The sequence below is a fragment of the Schistocerca nitens genome, chromosome 4 (assembly GCF_023898315.1).
Source record: "Schistocerca nitens isolate TAMUIC-IGC-003100 chromosome 4, iqSchNite1.1, whole genome shotgun sequence".
NCBI classification, from domain to species: Eukaryota; Metazoa; Arthropoda; class Insecta; order Orthoptera; family Acrididae; genus Schistocerca; species Schistocerca nitens.
In genome coordinates this window covers 931,525,539-931,545,348 of record NC_064617.1, presented here as the reverse complement: position 1 = coordinate 931,545,348, position 19,810 = coordinate 931,525,539, and the positions used below count along the sequence as shown (strand labels likewise).

Here is a 19,810-nt window from a genome sequence, read left to right as displayed (position 1 = left end):
CATCCTTGACACAATCCGAGCTCGTGCTCCCATTTCTAATGACCTTGATGTTGGTGGGATATTAGACCCAATCTTCCTTCCTTACTCTATGTGTTTCCTCTTATAACACCCCCCCCCCCCCCCCCAAAAAAAATGTAAAGTATTACAGACAGAAATGTTCAAATGTGGACACCGCAAATGTAGAAATTATTAATACTGATTTAGGTCTATATGACAGTACTGACCCTACCCACACTATTCCTGCTATACTAGTTGAAGCTGTGCAATACATACCTGGCTTTGCTGTCACTGCTGTGCAGAACATTGGCACCTTCAATTTACACACAGTCACTACTAGGTTTTAACATATTCTCCCAGCCTTTCCCTTATCACACTCATATTACTCTTGGAACAGAGAGCTGACTGAAACCCAAAATAACAAGATGCAAAATATTCACGAGATTCGGGACATATATTGAAAAGCCACATTAGACTCCATACAGGGGGCTTTCATGAAGTATACAGAAATACTGTGTCTATCATGGCTCACATTGATTCAAACTGTGAGGCTATCTGGATGCAAGTAACAGGCTGAGGTGAACTCAAGTTAATTATCCAAATTTTCACTGGCCACCCGATTCCCTGCGACAGTTTTAGAATTACTCAGAGAAAGTCTATACTCAGTAGTCCACAAATACTCAGATTATACAATATTAGTTAAGGCAACTTTAATCATCAAGTGCAGACTGGAACGTATACAGATTCATTGCTGCCAGGATGGACAGACAGTCTTAGGAAACAGACTTGCGCAGCTACTCTGATAGCCCAGACGAAATGGAAATTAGACATTGTACTTACAAACAGGCCTAACATTGTAACATTGATAGTGTTGGTGTAGAGTAGTGCCAGCATTGTGGAAAAATAGCAGTGCAGAATTGCAGAAGCCACAAGCAACTGGCGAGCACAGTATGTTGGCATACCAGCTACAGCAACAGGGCTGTTTATGCACTATGAGACAGACCAGGCCCGGTGCCATGAACCTGCCACTGCAGTGGTAAAAAATGGTTCAAATGGCTCTGAGCACTATGGGACGTAACATCTGAGGTCATCAGTCCCCTAGAACTTAGAACTACTTAAACCTAACTAACCTAAGGACATCACACACACCCATGCCCGAGGCAGGATTCGAACCTGCGACCATAGCAGTCGCACGGTTCCGGACTGAAGCGCCTAGAACCGCTCGGCCACCGCGGCCGGCTGCAGTGGTAAGATAGGGTCTTAGGGATCATGGCAGGATGACTAGATGGCACATGGGAACAACAAATGAGCCTCTATCTCATGTAAATAGATGTGACTTTTTAGCAGAGATATTCAAGGCCCAGCTGAGTGACTACCAGAGGGGGCTATACCAGACACCGCCACACCATGAGTCAGCAAGCAGCCACCATGAGACCGGCCAGCTGCCACTATGGCACACACTATTAGCACAAAGTCTGTCTTCTGGGACTTGGTGCCACTCCACTAATGTGCCACTTCAGGCTTGCCCCAGCAGCAGCTTGACTCCTGCCCAGGGTGCAACAGGTTGTGACCAGAGCGGTACTGCAATCAGCGCTTTTACACAGCCATTAGTAAAAGCAGGATTTCCAGTGGGAGGGTGACATCCACCGCAAGTGAAATACCAGTCTTCCTCTGCATCACTTCACCACTTGGACACAGCAAGGCTCACTGAAGTGGGACGTATATTGCTAGCTGGCTGCAGGCATCAGCATTCCGGGGCTCATGTGTCAGTACCCACTGGCTGGCCACCAGCCGTCACCACTCCACATGCGCTTCCTGCACCATAAGATGTGTGGCCGCTCACTACGGTGTCAGAGTGTAGCTGCATGGGTTGTAATAAAGTGAGTTGTAAATGCTATTTTACTACGCTGGCACTGGGCTGCGCCCTCGCCACGACCCACTGCCGTTGACCAGTCCTGCATAGAAGTGGCACATCACCCCCCCGCCCCCCCAAGGTTGACTTCAGATGTGTTGAAGTCAACTTCAGTGGACATGAGAAGGCTCACCCGCACAACGTCACAGTCACAGCTTGCAGTGTCATCACACAGTGGGATTAGGGAGCAAACTGTTGATTCTACTTGTGTGTGCAGAAGAGATGGGATCCAGGTATGAAATACAATGGAACTTGAAAGTTACATTAGTCAAATAAGTGGGACCTACTGATGTGTCTCAGTTTTGTGGGAACCGTAGGGAGTACTGTCTGTAGCCAGTAAGATGTTCTCACTGGAACCTGCTAGGGTCAGTGCATCTTATGCAGAATCAGTGCTGGCAGAATTTTTTGTGTGCTGTCATTATGGCTATACTGCTTGGCAGGTGGTGCATGGCAAGGTGTAGAGTACACGTTGATGTCGATTAGAGCTATGTTGTACTTTTTAGTGAGCAGGTGCTGAAGATTTCACAATAGCAGAGTTCACAGACACATGGTGTTTCTGCAGTGACATTGCAGGTGTTACTGGATAACTTAGCGCAGTAACCATAGATAAAATGAAGTTACTACAGCAAATGGCAATTAAGGATGAGCAGTTATCAATCCAGCCATCCGAGACTGAACTAGACCCAGCTGTGGCCAATCTGATTACTACCTTTTCTGACAAGCCAACTGAAAATGTGGTGTTTTTTGTGCAGGACCTTAAAAGATCAGAAGGGGTGAGTGTTGGTCAGATAATCAGTTGTTGCAAGTGACAAAGTTATGTTTGATGGGAGAGGTAAAACTTTTGTTAGGTGTACAGAGGCAATAAAAATGCAGTCATTTGGGCAATTGGAACAAGGCCTCCAAAATGATATAGGGAGCAACAGAGGGCAAGGTTGTTTTGGAAATGATTAAGCAGAATCATGAAAAGACACAGTGAAACAATGGAAGATTTTGCAGATAGGATACATAATGTACAATCATACAAGTTAGGTGAGAATGGTGAGGTGAATAAGATTAAACTGAAAGAAGCCAATCACAGGACACCTGACACATTCCTGAGGGGCCTGTTACCCGATATGTCAAGACAGGGTGAGACAGTAATCTCCAGTCAGGTTGAGAACACAATTTGAGAAGACTGATACGGCAACGGAAGTAAGGGATAAGTGCAGATTATTCTCCACTAATACAAAATACTGTAGGCATGGATCAACAGGCACATCCAGAGACATTGTCAACAACCTCACCATACTGAAGATTGAAGGTGGTAGGAGACAGTACTGTGAGGTCTTCAAGGTCAGAGGAATTAAATTGTCTGGTTGGGTCACTTCAATTTGAAAAATGTGTGGAAGTGTTGCCTCATGTGAGCAAAGGTTACTATGTGATCCTGAGATTAGACATTTTTGTATGAACATTGTGCCAATTTAACCTTCAGCGAGGTGTGGCGGAACTTAGTGGGACAACATCCCAACTGGGGATAAAGCTGCAGAGTTTGAAGTGCTCCTGCAAAGCAATGACACTCACATAATACTAGGTAAAAAAAGCTGGTTGAAACCCAAAATTGATGGCAATGATATTTTTGGGGAAAAGATGTGTGTTTATTGAAAGGGTAGGCTAGTGGGAAACATGTAAAATAAGATTTTACTTTTTAGAATATTTTAAGTGAGAATTGCTAGAAAACAGTGTGAAACACCCTAATACTAACACCATTTTAATACAATGCAGCCAATACTTAAAATAATTTCACTATCAAATATGTATCGGCTACCATTCTGCCCTTTATGTTATTATTAAATATGTACAGTAATTGCTCTGTATTTTAAAATTTTGTAATGAGTATCCTATGCAAGCAGTTTCATAGGTATTAGAGAAACTCTTTCAGTCATTATTTAGACACCTTGAGCGATGTTCTTTCAGTCATCAATAGTCACTTATAGTTAGTCATCACTGGGACATAGTTTCATACTGCAAGAAATATTCTAATCACTGGAATAGTTTTATACATACCACATGCATAGTTAGGTTAGACTACGTGAAGTTCTTTTACAGTGTTTACATTTTGTAAAACTAATGGATCTTGGTAATAGAAAGCTGATCAGCATGAGTGTATTTTGAGAGAATAATGTATATTGACTCAAACCTAAACATTGATAGTGTTAACTTGGTTTGTTCTGATTATTACCAACAGCTATTTATTCATCAGTTGAACTACAAAGAAGACATTCTATAGTGCATGAAGGTCCATAATGTTAGAAGTGTAGCCTTATATGCCAGGGAAACAGTTCAGACAAGAGGAGAATAGAAGCTTTTGAAATGTGGTGGTACAGAAGAATGCAGAAGCTTTGATGGGTAGATTGAGTAACTAACGAAGAGGTACTGCATTAAACAGGGAAGAAGAAGAAGTGGGGGGCAGGGAGTGGCCTGTGTGTGTGCGCCGAGATGGGGAGGGGGGGCCCAATCGTGGGATCGTGCACAATTGTGCTTGTGTGTAGAAAAGGGGGGAGGGGGGGGGAGGGCATTAGAGGAGAAACTAAGGCTTGACTGTTATGGTAAGCAGGTTAGAGTGGCTGTACGCTGCAAGAGGCTTCATCAAACCAGTCTTTGGATGGAAGACCACATGACAAGACAACACAACAAACCACCTCTATATCTACTTTCCCAATTCCACACACAGTCCCCTGTGAGAAGTAACAGCAAAACATAATTTCCAAAATGATTTGGCACTGTTATGAAACTTCCCACTTTTTCTGTTGCCTAAATAGAGTGCAAGACAGGCCTACTGATTGACGAGCGAATAAATTATTCCCTAATCTGTATCTGTTGCAGTGAAATACCTTTGAAATGTGTTGGAATCATTGCAAAGTTAATCAGACTTACCAGAGTAACATCTATCGCATGTTAACAAGGATTCTTCATCTTGGGGTCAAAGATGTTGTACACTCCTAATCCAAGCAACCATGATTCTTCACTTGGCAAACAGCCAGATCTACAATAGCTACACAATACAAAAGCTATTCTGAAAAACAGCATATAAAGTAGAAACAGGTAATGAAGAAATCAAACTGAAGCAGCAGAATTTACTGAAATCCAGTAAAAAATCAAATCTCTGACATCGCTGTGACTGGAAAAAGATCTTGCAAGAACAGAACCCACGACGACTGAAGAGAATCTTTCATCACGACATAAGTGCAATCATACCGCAAATTGCTGCAGATTTCAATGCAACACCATGTCAGTGTGCGGACCATTCAATGAAACATAATCAATACAGGCTTTTAGAGCCAAAGGCTCACTCATGTGCCCTTGATGACAGCACAACACAAAGCTTTATGCCTCGCCTGGGCATAACAACACCGACAATGGACTGTTGATGACTGGAAACATTTTGCCTGTTCAGACAAGTATCGTTTCAAGTTGTATTGAGCAGATGGACGTGTACAGGTTTGGAGACAACTTCATGAATCCAAGGACCCTGCATGTCACCAGGGGACTGTTCAAGCTGGTGGAGGCTCTGTAATGGTGTGGCGTATTTGCAGTTGGAGTAATATGGGACTCCTGATACATACGTAAGCATCCTGTCTGATCACCTGCATCCATTCATATCAATTGTGCATTCTGATGGACGTGGGCAATTCCAGCAGGACAATGCAACACCCCACACGTCTAGAATTGCTAGAGAATGTCTCCAGGAACACTCTTTTGAGTTTAAACACTTCCACTAGCCACCAAACATGAACACTATTGAGCATATCTGGGATGTCTTGCAACATGCTGTTCAGAAGAGATCTCCTCCCTCTCGTACAGTTGCGGATTTATGGACAGCCCTGCAGGATTCATGGTGTCAATTACCTCCAGCACTTCAGATATTAGTCAAGTCTATGCCATGTTGTGAGGCGGCATTTCTGTGTGCTCACGGGGGGCCATACACGATATTAGGCAGGTGTACGGTTTCTTTGGCTCTTCAGTGTATGTATCATTAATTAATGGTTTTACTAACATTCTCAGGTTATAGATTATCCTCAAAGCTGTTTACTTCAGTCTGGGCACTGTCATAGCATACTGACTGGACGAAATTACAAATGTCTGTGAGAAGTTTGTTAACAAACAAAGGTTTCTCTGAAAAAATAATAATATTTGTAACAGGAAAGTGGAAATCCAATTAACAGCTGCCACGTTAAGATTAATCAGAGGAGGGTAACAAATGTCTAGATCTTGATGAAGAAAGGAAAAAGAGGACAAGAGAGGAGATGAGAGGAGAGGAGAGGAGGAGGAGGAGAGAGAATCTCCTGATTTTAATTTCATTTGGGGTTGGGGGGTGGGGGTGGGAGTTGGAGGAGGAAAACAGAAGACAGAGTTAGCTATAGAACTGCAGAAGTGAAGAAACGTTAATCTGAAATCTGCATCAGCAGTTATAAACCAAGGAAAGTATTTGTGAATAATAACAAAATAATACCCAAGACACAAATACTATTTTCCTGTACAAGCAAATTTTAAAAATTCCAGAAACTAGAGATTCAACCAGATCTTTTAATTTTTTGTTATTTTTGAAACACATGCACACTGGATTTGGAAGGAGACAAAATTATCATATCTAACCAGGTGTCATGGGCATGATGTGAATACTGGCGTATTATGCTAATTTATAATTTAACATTATCTCGAAAAATTGGGAAAAGTATCAGGTCATCACTCACCCAACAGATGGAGCTGTAATGTGGCCAGCAAACACATATAAACGCTGCATATATAGTTTTCAAATACCACCTCCATTTAGGAAATACTAGATATGCCTGTCAGTTATACCTCTGTATCAAGATTAAATACGATTTCTTTTGAATGAAAATAACATCTAACTGAGGTCATCCATCTCTTCTTTAACTTAATTAACTTTGCAGAGCAAAGTGTGTGTATGTACAATGAATCAACTATCATGCTCTTTTTGATTGATAACGTTTCACTCAACCCAAACCAACAAACTGAAGTATTTTATGTCTTGTTATTTCCACACAGATCTGTTTTCAAGTCCTACATCTGAAGTGACAGATCATTCACTTGATGTTACAGAGAACCACTTGCCCTCACACTGGCTCTACTAACATGCTATGGAAACTCTTTTGTAATTCATCGGCCAGTTCTGTACATGCATTGCATTTTCTAAATAATACCTCAAATATTGCAGTTTTTCGTTAAAAATAACACTGCTCTATTTTATGCACTATTATTTCCATATACAATAAGCAGAAATGTTCAACATAGTCACTGTTTGGCTGCTGATGGAATAATGTAAAAAGAAATCAGTCTTAGCAAGCCAGATTATGATTATAAATAATGACTGCAAATATCAAAAGCCAATCCAGAATGACTTTTCACTTTGCACTGATATGAAACGTTCTGACAGATTAAAACTGTCAATTGGACCAGTATTTGAACCTAAGACCTCTGCCTTTCATGCGCAAGTGCTCCATCAACTGAGCTACCTGACGACGACTCTCAATCCTGGGTTCGAGTCCCAGTCCAGTACACAGTTTTAATCTTCCAGGAACATTTTTATGAAAAGCCAATGTTTACACAGCAATATAATGACCAGATGTTCATTCTGATCTTCTTTATGGAAAAGTGGCATAAACACAGCAATATAAAAACCGAAGACCAGATCTTCTTTACAGGAAAGGGGCACAAACTTTTAGCTTGCTGTTTCCTTTGAATGTTCCTTATGAACTGATAACGAGATTTTATTCATAAACCGGTAAATAAGTATGGTTAGCCTTTTTTTGGGGAAAAAATGTTGATTAACTTTTTATCTGTTGTTATTCAACTACTCTCACTGTGGAGCACAACATTGTCCCAAAGTAATTCAAATTAAGCAGGGGGAGGCGGGGTAGGGGTGGGAAATCACTGACTCATCTCAAAACACCTTTGTACATGACAAATAATGAGTTGGGATTACCTAAGTTCCAGCATCAATGGTGTATTCTTGTACATATTTTTAACATGCAAGATCAGATCAGAACCAATCTCACGCTGGCTGGCATCTCAGACAGTAATCTTTTGAATGTCTTACTCTTTGTTACTGCATTTATAAAGAAAGATTAGTAAGGCCATAGGGAAATACTACAGTAATCTTGTGATGACAGTACCACAGTTTGCCACTTTGTACGAAGTTGTACACAATAGTTATGTTAGCAAAGGTTTATAAAATGAAGCAAGTTGATTATGGTCATTTGAATCTCATTCCGGATTTGTGATCTACTTGAGAAGAGACAGTATTACTTGTGTAGAATGGTTGAAACACACCTGTCACTTTAATTTGCATTGTAATATACTAATAGCACAACTCTCGTCACAAGCTCACACAGAACAGCTAAACTGATCTCAAATTGTGAGGTGTGCCTTTTGGCACTGTCAGGACAAGACAGAAGTTCCTTCAATGTACAATAGTAAATGGTAACATAGTGAAGACAGCACAAAAGGCAGAATTTCCAAATCAGATTATTTTTACTGCAGATTTTCTCAAAGAATAAGAGTGATTGTAAAGCGATGTGGAAGTGGGTTTCAATACCATAGTGATTTACTATTTGTGGTCCCAATGGAGGTGGTACTTTCTTTGATGTACAAACCCAGATAGATAACTGTCTAATGCAGAATCTGAGCTATAGAGCAACCTGGCATTCATCGTAACACAAAGCATTCCAAATCATTGTTTTAAAGACATTACAGAAGATGAATTGACAAATATATAGGTCAATAATGAAATCTTCTGTTCTGTTAGTCAACACACTTTGTGCTGTACAACACCCCGAGTCCTTAAGCTCCTACTTCTACTAATGGACTACTTTTGTTTTAATTTACTTTTGACTTTTTGGTTCTTTTCATTTGCACTGTTTTTGCTGTATATTTAAATTTCAACACGTCCCACATTTTGCACTCTCAAAATCAAAGGAAGTAACATATAAGATTATTAACAATAATTGTAACAAATTTGGGTGATAAGGTATTTCTTTTTAACTAGTATGTTAAAGCCCAGCTATTTTGATAATCAATTCTTCATGCATCTTTTTAAAGATTACCACAGTTTCCCCAGCTTACTACTGACTCTGATATTTATTGGTAATAACTAAGATTGTCACAGTTATTATCTATATCATCATCTTCGAGGTGTCAGGTCCTGGCAAAATTTCTTCGGTTTCCCACATGCAATCACTACTGATAGATCAATGCTAACAATTCAATGGTTTGAAGATAAATTATACAATTTGGTCACAATCACAAAACAATCAGAGGGCTCACACAGACTGTAGATCTTGCCAATCTTAGCATGTATCTTTCACTCTGCAGTGGAGTGTGCATTGTTGAAGAACTTCCTGATAGTGTAACACTGTGTACAGGACCATGACTTGGACTCAAGATATTTGCCTTTCCTGAGCAATGCTATTTTTGATTGTTCTATCAAGGCATGAATCATGTATGACTTCACAGCATTGATTCCATCATCAGCTCCATACTACATTACACACTTCATGTAAGTTCTGCATAGTTTGCTGGACTACCACTGCTGAAAGAAAGACTACCCGGGAGAAAATGACACAGTCATTGCTTAGGTGTTGCTTCCACAAATGAATGTTTCACTCTGCAGTGGCACCCGCATTGTTGTGAAATTTTATAATAGATTAAAACTGAGTCTCGAATCTTGGACTCAAACCTTGTCTCCTAACTTTCATGGGCAATACTCTTACTGACTGAACCATCAGCTCCATAATATGTTTTGTTCCAGGAATGACAGTCCAGGAAGGAATGCGGGAAAGCTATTCGCAAGTTCCGAAAGTATTGGAGAGAGATATTGACAGAATTGAAGCAGTGAAGAAAGGTTGCAAGCCTGCAAGAGCATTTACCATGAACAGCAAGTGTTCTGTTTCGTATCCCAGTCCACGCACATTTTTAATGTAGTTCTTTATTTATTCATTTTTAAAATCATAGTACTCTCAAACTGTCATTTATTATAATCTTGTCTCCTTCAAAAGCCTGAATACACACACCATCTCTTTCCATATTTTCCATATGACATTAACTATTGTTTGGTGCGAATGCATTTGGGGACTAATCACTCCTTTGCTATCTGAGAATCCTCCCTACCTGATAAGAACAAAATACCTTTAGATATGTATTAGCTGGCCACATCTAAGATGTATCTGTCAGCTGAGTGATGGCCCACTTCACATTCCCACAATTTATATTTTCAGCAACAGAATTTCCTTTAGTCTTGAATTAGCAATAATTTTCAATTACCACAAAATTGTTAATCCAAAACCTGAAACAGAAACATGAGTGAAATAGCTTGTGTATTCAACTGCACCCATAGTTTAATGAATAAAAAAATGACAAACATTTCACAAATATCATGTCTGCCATAAGTTAAGGAACAAAAATAAAATAATGTAAAGGAAAAAGGTTTGGTGAAAAAGTAAACTAATACAATGACCCTTACATAAAATAATGTTAACATAGATCAATCCAAATTCCACAGTAAGCATATTATTTCCAATCACATCCTCCTCCAGCCTTAATGAAGACATTGTTAGGGAACTAATGAAGCTGAAATATGCAACAACAATATTCCTGATGAAGTACAAATGGAAGATTGAAAGCAGACTAGAGAATGTAGGATTGTTCAACATTTATCTTTTGACTGATATAATTAATGTAAAATACTGCACAGAATTACAGCAGAAAACACAGTGACTAACACTGCCTGCCAATGATTTAAACTCCCGTATGGGTCTCCAATAATTTGCACATGAGACAATCTGTACATACTAAACTTTGTGAAGATGGTCTTACACTTTTGCCAATCAGTGGTATCCTCACTTGAAAGGAGTAGGTGGCATTTACAAAGAACTATGGAAAATGTGTTAGTCGTTTCTTTACAAATGAATATCAATTCCCTAGGTAGTGATTTTATTTATGTGCAATAGTCTAGAGGACACTGACATGTACTGGTTCTTTATGCCCTGTATAACTTGGCTGCTTTGTGGGAAAAGAGTACTTTTCTATTATTGTTTCGGACAGCTCCTATAAATAAAATAAGAGAAATAATTCCATAATGTGACAATGTTACTTTACACAGAATCCATTTAGTCATAAGGAACATAATATTTAAAGAATAGCAAGGTCCTTGGGGATTATCCCAAATGACTGTGTAGGACATTTTGTCGTTATCTGCCTGGGATTGTTCTTTCTGAGGACAATTGATAGAGACACCAGTGCAAGCTATTCTCAATTGCTTGCAAACTATTATGAGGCACGCATTTCTATCATTTTCCATAGTTGGGCTCAAATGCAACCTCACTATATAGTTTTTCTACAGGCCTTTTCCATGTTCAAGAGTGTAAAATATTGTTTTCTCAAGAATATAATTTCAAGTAAAATTTGAGATTGTTTTCATTGCACATGCTGATTTTGTTTTGTTCCTTAAGTTACGACAAACATTGCATTTAATCATAAATGCAAACAGTGTACCTCGGTCATGAGCTGTGCACTCATGCATATCCATATTCTCCACAAGAGTTGCAGAAGGGGCAGGTGGCTGGGCCTCTGGAGGGATATCAACATCTGTTGGACCACTTCCAGAACTGTGTGGCGTTCCATCCATAACCATCTGTTGCGTTGGCTGTGGCTGCATTCCGTGTGGTGTCATCACAGGAGTAGGTGCATTACTGTGCATCATCTGGAGAGGTAACAACTATAAAAATAATATCAGGAAAATATAGCTCATACATTTCAAATTCACTGACACTGTGAATGGTAGTCCACTTTATGCTACCATGATTAGCATTTTCAGCAACAGTACTTCCTTTATTTTTGGGTTTGCAGTGATTTTCAATGCTTATTTGTTTGTGACTGTGATGAAAATGTAGCAAAATAGACTGATTGTGGATATAAATTTATAGCTATAAATAGTTTGAAACACATGCCAATAACAATTAAAGTAAACTGGTATGTCAAAAGCATATCACTATAAAAGTATGTATATTTAAGTAACACCAACTGTTTTCCCATTCAGTGGAAAAATCAGAGTAAATATGAAAAATGTTTACAGGGATATGAAATATTTTTAAGCAATAACAAAACATTTAGCAACTGAAACTGTCAAAGTGGTAGCATTTCTATGAAGCTGCAGCAATACATAAAATATACAATCTTTGGCAAGATGGTGTCACACATAGATGTAATACTACTAGCTCTGCTGAAATCCACAACTGTGTGCTAATAAAGGGCATTCCGTGCCATAAAAATGTATTGAAAGGGTAAGACTATGTTCTGTATTGCACAGGTGGGCACATTTAGCATATTAATTAAATAAAACATGTTGCTGTCATTTCGCGCATTATAATTGAAGAGTAACAGCCATCGCCAAGTTTTTCGAAAATGTGAAGAACCCACAAAAGTACTCTCATTAGTGAAAAGTAGATTTTGGACACTGAAGAGCTATTAAATACATTTTGCGACAGAAATGGGAAACACGAATTTGTACTGAATGACAGTACTGTAGGACAAAAACATTCTGACCGCAGTATAGCAATCTGAAATTCATGTCAAGGGCCATTAATAGATTCAAAGCAACAGTCAAATGAATTTCAATCTGACTTAGTTATATCAATCTTGTTAGATAATGCAGTAATTTGTGTTATGCACTAAAGCTGTCCTGTAAACAAGTACAGCAGACAAACACGATCAAAACATTGCGCCACATTGCTATGCTATCTTACAGTCTTGGAAGGGAAGTAGCAGAAATTAAGGCAATGATGTTATGGGTATCACCAATCCTAGAGCCCCTCTCAAGGAAGTACTGAAATGCTGTAAGATGATATTAAATATGGGTAGTGACTGTGTGTGAATTGGAGGTGTCAACATTGCATATAGGAAAGAGAGCAAATGCGCAAATGTTATTAGGGAGCTCTGCGAAAAACACCTGAAGTGAATTTCTTTGTTGCTAGTGTGCTATGAAGACATGATCTCATGAAAAATTCATGTGGTAATCTTGGAATAATAAAGTTCATGATCTGCAGTGATGCCGTCTATGCAATACTTTTTTTATGCAGACAGTTTTGTAAGACAACATCTACATCTACATCCATACTCCGCAAGCCACCTGACGGTGTGTGGCGGAGGGTACCCTGAGTACCTCTATCGGTTCTCCCTTCTATTCCAGTCTTGTATTGTTCGTGGAAAGAAGGATTGTCGGTATGCCTCTGTGTGGGCTCTAATATCTCTGATTTTATCATCATGGTTTCTTTGCGAGAGGGAGCAATATACTGCTTGACACCTCGGTGAAGGTATGTTCTTGAAACTTCAACAAAAGCCCGTACCGAGCTACTGAGCGTCTCTCCTGCAGAGTCTTCCACTGGAGTTTATCTATCATCTCCATAACGCTTTCGCGATTACTAAATGATCCTGTAACGAAGCGCACTGCTCTCCGTTGGATCTTCTCTATCTCTTCTATCAACCCTATCTGGTACGGATCCCACACTGCTGAGCAGTATTCAAGCAGTGGGTGAACAAGTGTACTGTAACCTACTTCCTTGTTTTTGGATTGCATTTCCTTAGGATTCTTCCAATGAATCTCAGTCTGGCATCTGCTTTACCGACAATCAACTTTATGTGATCATTCCATTTTAAATCACTCCTAATGCGTACCCCAGATAATTTATGGAATTAACTGCTTCCAGTTACTGACCTGCTATATTGTAGCTTAATGATAAGGGATCTTTCTTTCTATGTATTCACAGCACATTACACTTGTTTACATTGAGATTCAATTGCCATTCCCTGCACCATGCGTCAATTCGCTGCAGATCCTCCTGCATTTCAGAACAATTTTCCATTGTTACAACCTCTCGATATACCACAGCATCATCCGCAAAAAGCCTCAGTGAACTTCCGATGTCATCCACATGGTCATTTACGTATATTGTGAATAGCAAGGTCCTACGACACTCCCCTGTGGCAACACCTGCTCATAGGAACAAAAAGGGTAAAATAGCAATGATAATTGAAATTCTCACAGTCATGAAATCATGTATGAAGGCCAAGGCAACATACATGCGAACTTCCCAATCATCAGCCAACTGAACTACAGAAAAAGTTATGGCAGCCACAGCAGCTAAGGTCAGGTCACCCATGGCATAGCATGGGTCACCTATGACAATCATCAGGTCACCTACAGCAGAGGCCAGATCATTTACATCAGAGGACCCTACACCAGCAAAACAGAGGAGCCTGAACTGCAGTTGGAGATCCAACACCAGGAGCAGCAGCCTCATCTGTAGCAGCTGAGGAGAACATTAGAATGCAGCCACGTAAAATACCTACAAGGCTTAGAATACCTGTAGTACTCAATGGATCACATATGACACAGAAAAGTGTATGTACAACTATTAACTGTATCTACAATAAAGGTTTTCATATTTTAAACTGTAATAAACAGAGTTTGAGAAATAAATCTTTTGAACTTGGAAGTTACAGTTAACATTGACAATACTGGCTGTACATGTATTATGAAACACTAGTCCAGGGATTTTGAATTAGTTACTGATAACGTTACTTATTATAAACTGGCTAGTCTGTTCTGAGAAATGTTGTCAAAAGTGGAGGAGTTGCATTTTTATTAAACCTAATGTTGAACATAAAAGGAGGTACGAGGCAGAAATACTGAGTATTGCATGGGAAGCTGTATAAAGTAATAAAGTAGCAATCTATCTTTTTTTACAGTATTGATATTCCTACACTGAGTTTGCATCACCTACTGGGGACACAGACATTTTCATCAATAAATTATCGGCTGTTCTGGATGTTATTCATTTACTAAGAAGGCCACGATAATAGTCTATGGGAACTTCAAAAGAAACCTTGTGAATGAATCTGCATCCAAAGAGCTATTTCTTAATGTTCTGCACAGCTTCAACAAGTTTCCTCTTCTAAATAGGCCCAAAAGAGTAACAAGTAGTACGGAAAGTCTTATAAGCAACGTATCACCAAATATGGGCATCACAGAGAAACAAATTATTAATATTAATTTTGTGCTATCTCATCATAATGCCCACATCCTTACAATTCCTTCTATATCTGGGAAAGAAAGGGATGTATATCTTTCTTATAGAAGAGACCACACTGTTATTCCTAAAATATTTACATTCTGAAAGAGTTTTCCTTACTATATTTCTTACTGAGGAAATTTCTCTGCAGAAATCTCTGCCAGTTTTATAAACAGTCTGCACAATGAATCATGGTCAGAAGTGCTTTCACAATTAGGTAGTAACAATGCTTTATCTTCAGTGTTCATGACTAACTTTGAAGAGAGCTTTTTGAAGAAAGTGACCAGAGTCCATTCACAAAGGACCTAGTATGCAGCCATGCAGTAACATTTCCCACAGGACTCTAAACAGGCCTAGACCCCAAATGAAAAGATCCCCATTTCTCAGTTTATAGAATATGTTAAGACTTGTAAGAGAATATAGCAAAAGGGAAGTGCTAAGGCAAACCTACTTAGAAATGACACCGTGATATGACTGTTGGACAATAATTCTGTGTGGTAAATTGTAAAAAGGGAAGAGACATGAAGAACAGGAAATTGCACAAATGCTGATAACAGTAATACTGACAAAAATACTTGCCAAATTATATAAATGATTACTTTATAAACATTTCTCAAATACACCTTGAATTTCAAAAATCAAGGTAAAAATACCTGCACACAACATGGATTAACTACAGCTAGTGAGGGTTAAGTATTAAAAGTGATTGAAAGCCTCAAATGAAAATTGTCAGCAGGTATAGATGAAGTACTAGCATCACATATAGCTCTTACAGTTTCACAAATTGCAAAGCCCTTGGCTCATACTGCTAACTCATCATACACTGAGGGACTGTTCCCTCACAGATTAATTTTGAAAGTAATGCCCTTACTCAAGAGTGGTAATAGGTATAAAGTTGAAAATTAGCTACCATATCACTCCTCTCAGTACTAGAGATTAACAAAACAATGAATCACCAAGCAATTCCACCGACTTCTCCAGCAATCTGTTGACATCTTGAGGTGTCAGGTATTCTGCCAGATAACAGCATCATTCATACACTATATTTTGACAACATAACATGTTACCTTTATCAGATGCTACCTGAGACTGCTCATTGAGTGGTGAACTTGTATGTGTGCTGGCATTCTGTTTTCCATCCAGTGTGGTTCTGTGTGTTTCCTCTGTGATCTGCTACCACAGAAGTGTCCTGTGAAGTTCCATCTTCAATCTGTCATGCCTGGTGCTATGTCTGAGTACGTTCACCATGTATACACCTTCAGTTCATCTTTTCATGGAGTTCTCCTGCTACCGCTGTTGTGTTTTCAACAACTCAAGTGCGAGATCTCAGGCTCTACTGAGATTGGTAATCAGTATGTCTATTCTTGGGGGTTTGTGTCACCTTTACAACTATAGATTCTCTTGTAACACTGCCCCAGTATCTGGGGATCTGTGCTGGACAGTTCTTTTCATTGGTTCACGGAATAATTGATTGCCAGACAGTGCTCGGCTATGGCTGATTTCGTTTCCTGTTTTAGTTGGGTGTGCCCCTGATGTTCACTGAATTGGATGTCCACTGTCCTACAGTCCGATTAAAGAACAATGGCGACCCGCAAAGGTTAAGGCTTGGACAGGAACTACATGGTTGCAGGTTTGAAGTGACAGTCACAGTACATGCATACACGTGCTCTGTGCTTGAAAAAAAGCATTCATTGTGTAAATTATGCCTGTCCCTTCATTATGTAGAATTTGTCACATACCACCACCATCAGCGATGACAACTCACAACAAATGGAATGGAAATTCATTAAACGACTTGCTGCAATCACATTTTATACTTGCACTGACTATGATATTCACAGTACAGTGCTCAGGACACTACTAAACACTCATTGGCTGTCATAAGATAAGAGATGTACATGCAAAGAACAAGCCTAAATTCGACTGCCATCTATAGTTGTTTGGCAGCTATACAACACGCCACACTGGCAGGGTATATTATAAATTCCTGGGATTTGTAGTTTCAGGTCATATTTCACATTTCCCAGTAGTTCTTTGTTTAGTAATCCACAAATGGTACACTCTCTTTGTGCCACAGTGCCCAGTTGTCAGCAACACTGGTGCATCACTGTAGCCAACAGCAAAGTCCTTGAAGAAACTGCTGTTCCTATATGTGGGAAAGTGTATTCATCACACCCACCATTCTGAGGGCTTCTTGCAACATCTCAAGCAACTACATATCACAAAATCTGATACAATGGTCAGTTTCAATGTGGTATTCCTGCTCACTAGGGTGCCACTGAAAGGCTCATTTGAACTAACTGCAAAAATCTGATGATGCTCTATTGGACCTGTTCAGGCATATACTGACTACAACTTATTTTCTGCATGGGGGCCAACATTATGAACAGACAGAAAGTGTAACCACGGGCAGGCATTAGAGACTGCTAGATACAAACCTACAAGCTTCTTCAAGCATTTGGAAGATACCTTTGTGATCTGGTCTCAATGTGGCAAGAGGCTCAATGAGTTTTTGGAACCTTTTTACTCACACCACCCAAATATTAAGTTCACCATGGAACTGGAAAGGGATGGCCATTTGCTGTTTCTGGATGCACTTGTGAGAAGAAGAGTAGATGGGCCACTGGGTCACAGTGTGTGTCGCAAACCTATATACACTCGTTTATAGCAGCAAGCCAGCAGCTGTCACAACCCAATGCAGAAGAGTAAAGTTCTGAAGCATTGGTTCACAGGGTACACACCTTGTTATACTGAAGTAATCTGGCAGCAGAAATAAAGCATCTACGATTAGTGTCCTTTGAGAATAAAGATACAGCCAAACAGATCCAGAAGGCCCTTTAACCAGCCATATGATATACACAAAAAGCTGGGTGAGTCAAAGACTGCCTGCCCTGTGCAGGTCTATTTCTGCCAAAATCAGCACGACTCTCAGGAAGCATAACATTGAGTGTCTGTTCTGTCATCATCATCATCATCATCATCATCATCATCATCATCTTGGACAGTTTCCAGCCACTGGCTGGGTCTGTCGGGAACACAAGCCTCTCCATCGTGTTCTGTCTTTCCACCATTCCCCTTCTTCCACCTTCGTCCAGTTCTCTCCTCTTCTCATCACACATTCCTTCACTAGACTATGTACTAGTGGATAGGCAGATGATGAGCAGTCTCACAGATGTTAAGGTCATTCCATCTGAGGCCTTAGACAGTGACCATCGGCTGTTGGTAGCCACCCTGAGAGAGAAAAAAGATAGGAGGGCAACAGATATACAGGAGAAAAGGTTGAAGACATGGATGTCTGTTTTGTGCACCTACAAAAATAAGAGAACTACTGGGAAACGTGTAAGATGACCTGGTACTATGAAACCCAGGAATTTATAATATACCTAGCCAAAGTGGAAAGTCATACATTGGCTGAACAACAAGGACAGTGGACATCTGACATAACGAACATTAGGGAAACACCTAAGTAAATCCAGGCAACTACATCAGCCATTGCCGAGCACTGTCTGGTACTCGGCCCTTCTACAAACAACGATGAAATGAAGGTTCTTGAGACGCTGGATACCAACCCAGTAGAGCCTGGGATCCCACACTGGAGTTGCTGAAAACACAACAAAGGCAGCACCACAACAACACAAAAAGAGTAACTGAGGATGTAGACAAAGGGAACACACCACAGACAGAACACCAGGTGTGCTAGACTAAACACAAAACTTTGCAGAATGCTTCCAGCTGGAGTGGACCACAGGCGGAACACTTAGAACCGTACCAGATCAAAAGTGAACGCCAGCACACATACGGGTGCATTGGACCAAAGATGAAACACGAGTGCTCGGCCTGGTGCACTGGACTGAAGAACGAAGCGTGTAAGAATGTTTCCGACAGGAGCGGACCTCGGACTGAACACCAGGAGCCACAACAGACCAAAAACAGAATGCCAGGGTGCAGATAGGGAAGAGGGAACACCTAAAGACACTGCTAGCACGTGCTGACTGCAGAATGAATGCCTGGAACTAACCATGGAGGGGGAAGGTTGTAGGTATAAATACCGGACCTTGTCAACTTCTTGAAATACTGTGCACGAATCACACTGATATCCAGCAGAGTACCCGATGCCTCCAGATGTCAGTCACCAGGTACTTATACTTACACACATTAATTAATAGTAATCATCATTGTTTTTTAACAAATACAAGTACAGAAACAGCAATAACAGATTATACAGATGAAATAATTAGAATCACAGGTGACAACAATAATGTTGTACGAGTTAACTTGCACGTTTCTAAAAATTTTCGTAATGTTAATAGCGAAATTCTTTTAGGTAAGTTGGGAGCAATGAGGATACAAAGGATAGAAAACAAATGGTTTCAATCATATTTGCAAAATGGATCACAGGTTGTGGAATTCACTTCCGCTTATTCTAATCGTAAACTCAAATTAACCCTTTCGTCGCTGCTAGGTCCGAACATCCTGCCTGCCTCGACAGCTAGTGGGGGCAAACGTATTGAATGCCTGAAAGATATTCACAGTTCCGAAAACAGAGAACCATCGGCTGTATAATGGAATTAAAACAACAAAAATTTGTACCGGACAGGGAATCGAACCTGGATTTCCCACTTACGAATGGCTGCCTTATCATTACGCTATCTAAGCACGCTTCATGATGTGACCCAAACTTCCGTATGTCGTCGGGGTGTCTACAACCTGCACCCCTAATGCCCATTATGTATATTTCCGTACAGGGGGGGACATTGTAATTGAAAGTTGTTTGCCA

The 19,810-nt window shown here is 40.0% G+C and overlaps 1 protein-coding gene across 1 annotated transcript in view; it reads right to left on the bottom strand.

The window, feature by feature from the left end:
• The window catches only part of LOC126253562 (protein bric-a-brac 1-like), a 257,675-nt gene that overhangs the window by 90,760 nt on the left and 147,105 nt on the right, over positions 1-19,810 (bottom strand). The window contains exon 5 of the mRNA XM_049954973.1: positions 11,459-11,666. Within this exon, the coding sequence (XP_049810930.1) occupies positions 11,459-11,666 (208 nt within the window). The remainder of the gene's footprint in view (positions 1-11,458; positions 11,667-19,810) is intronic.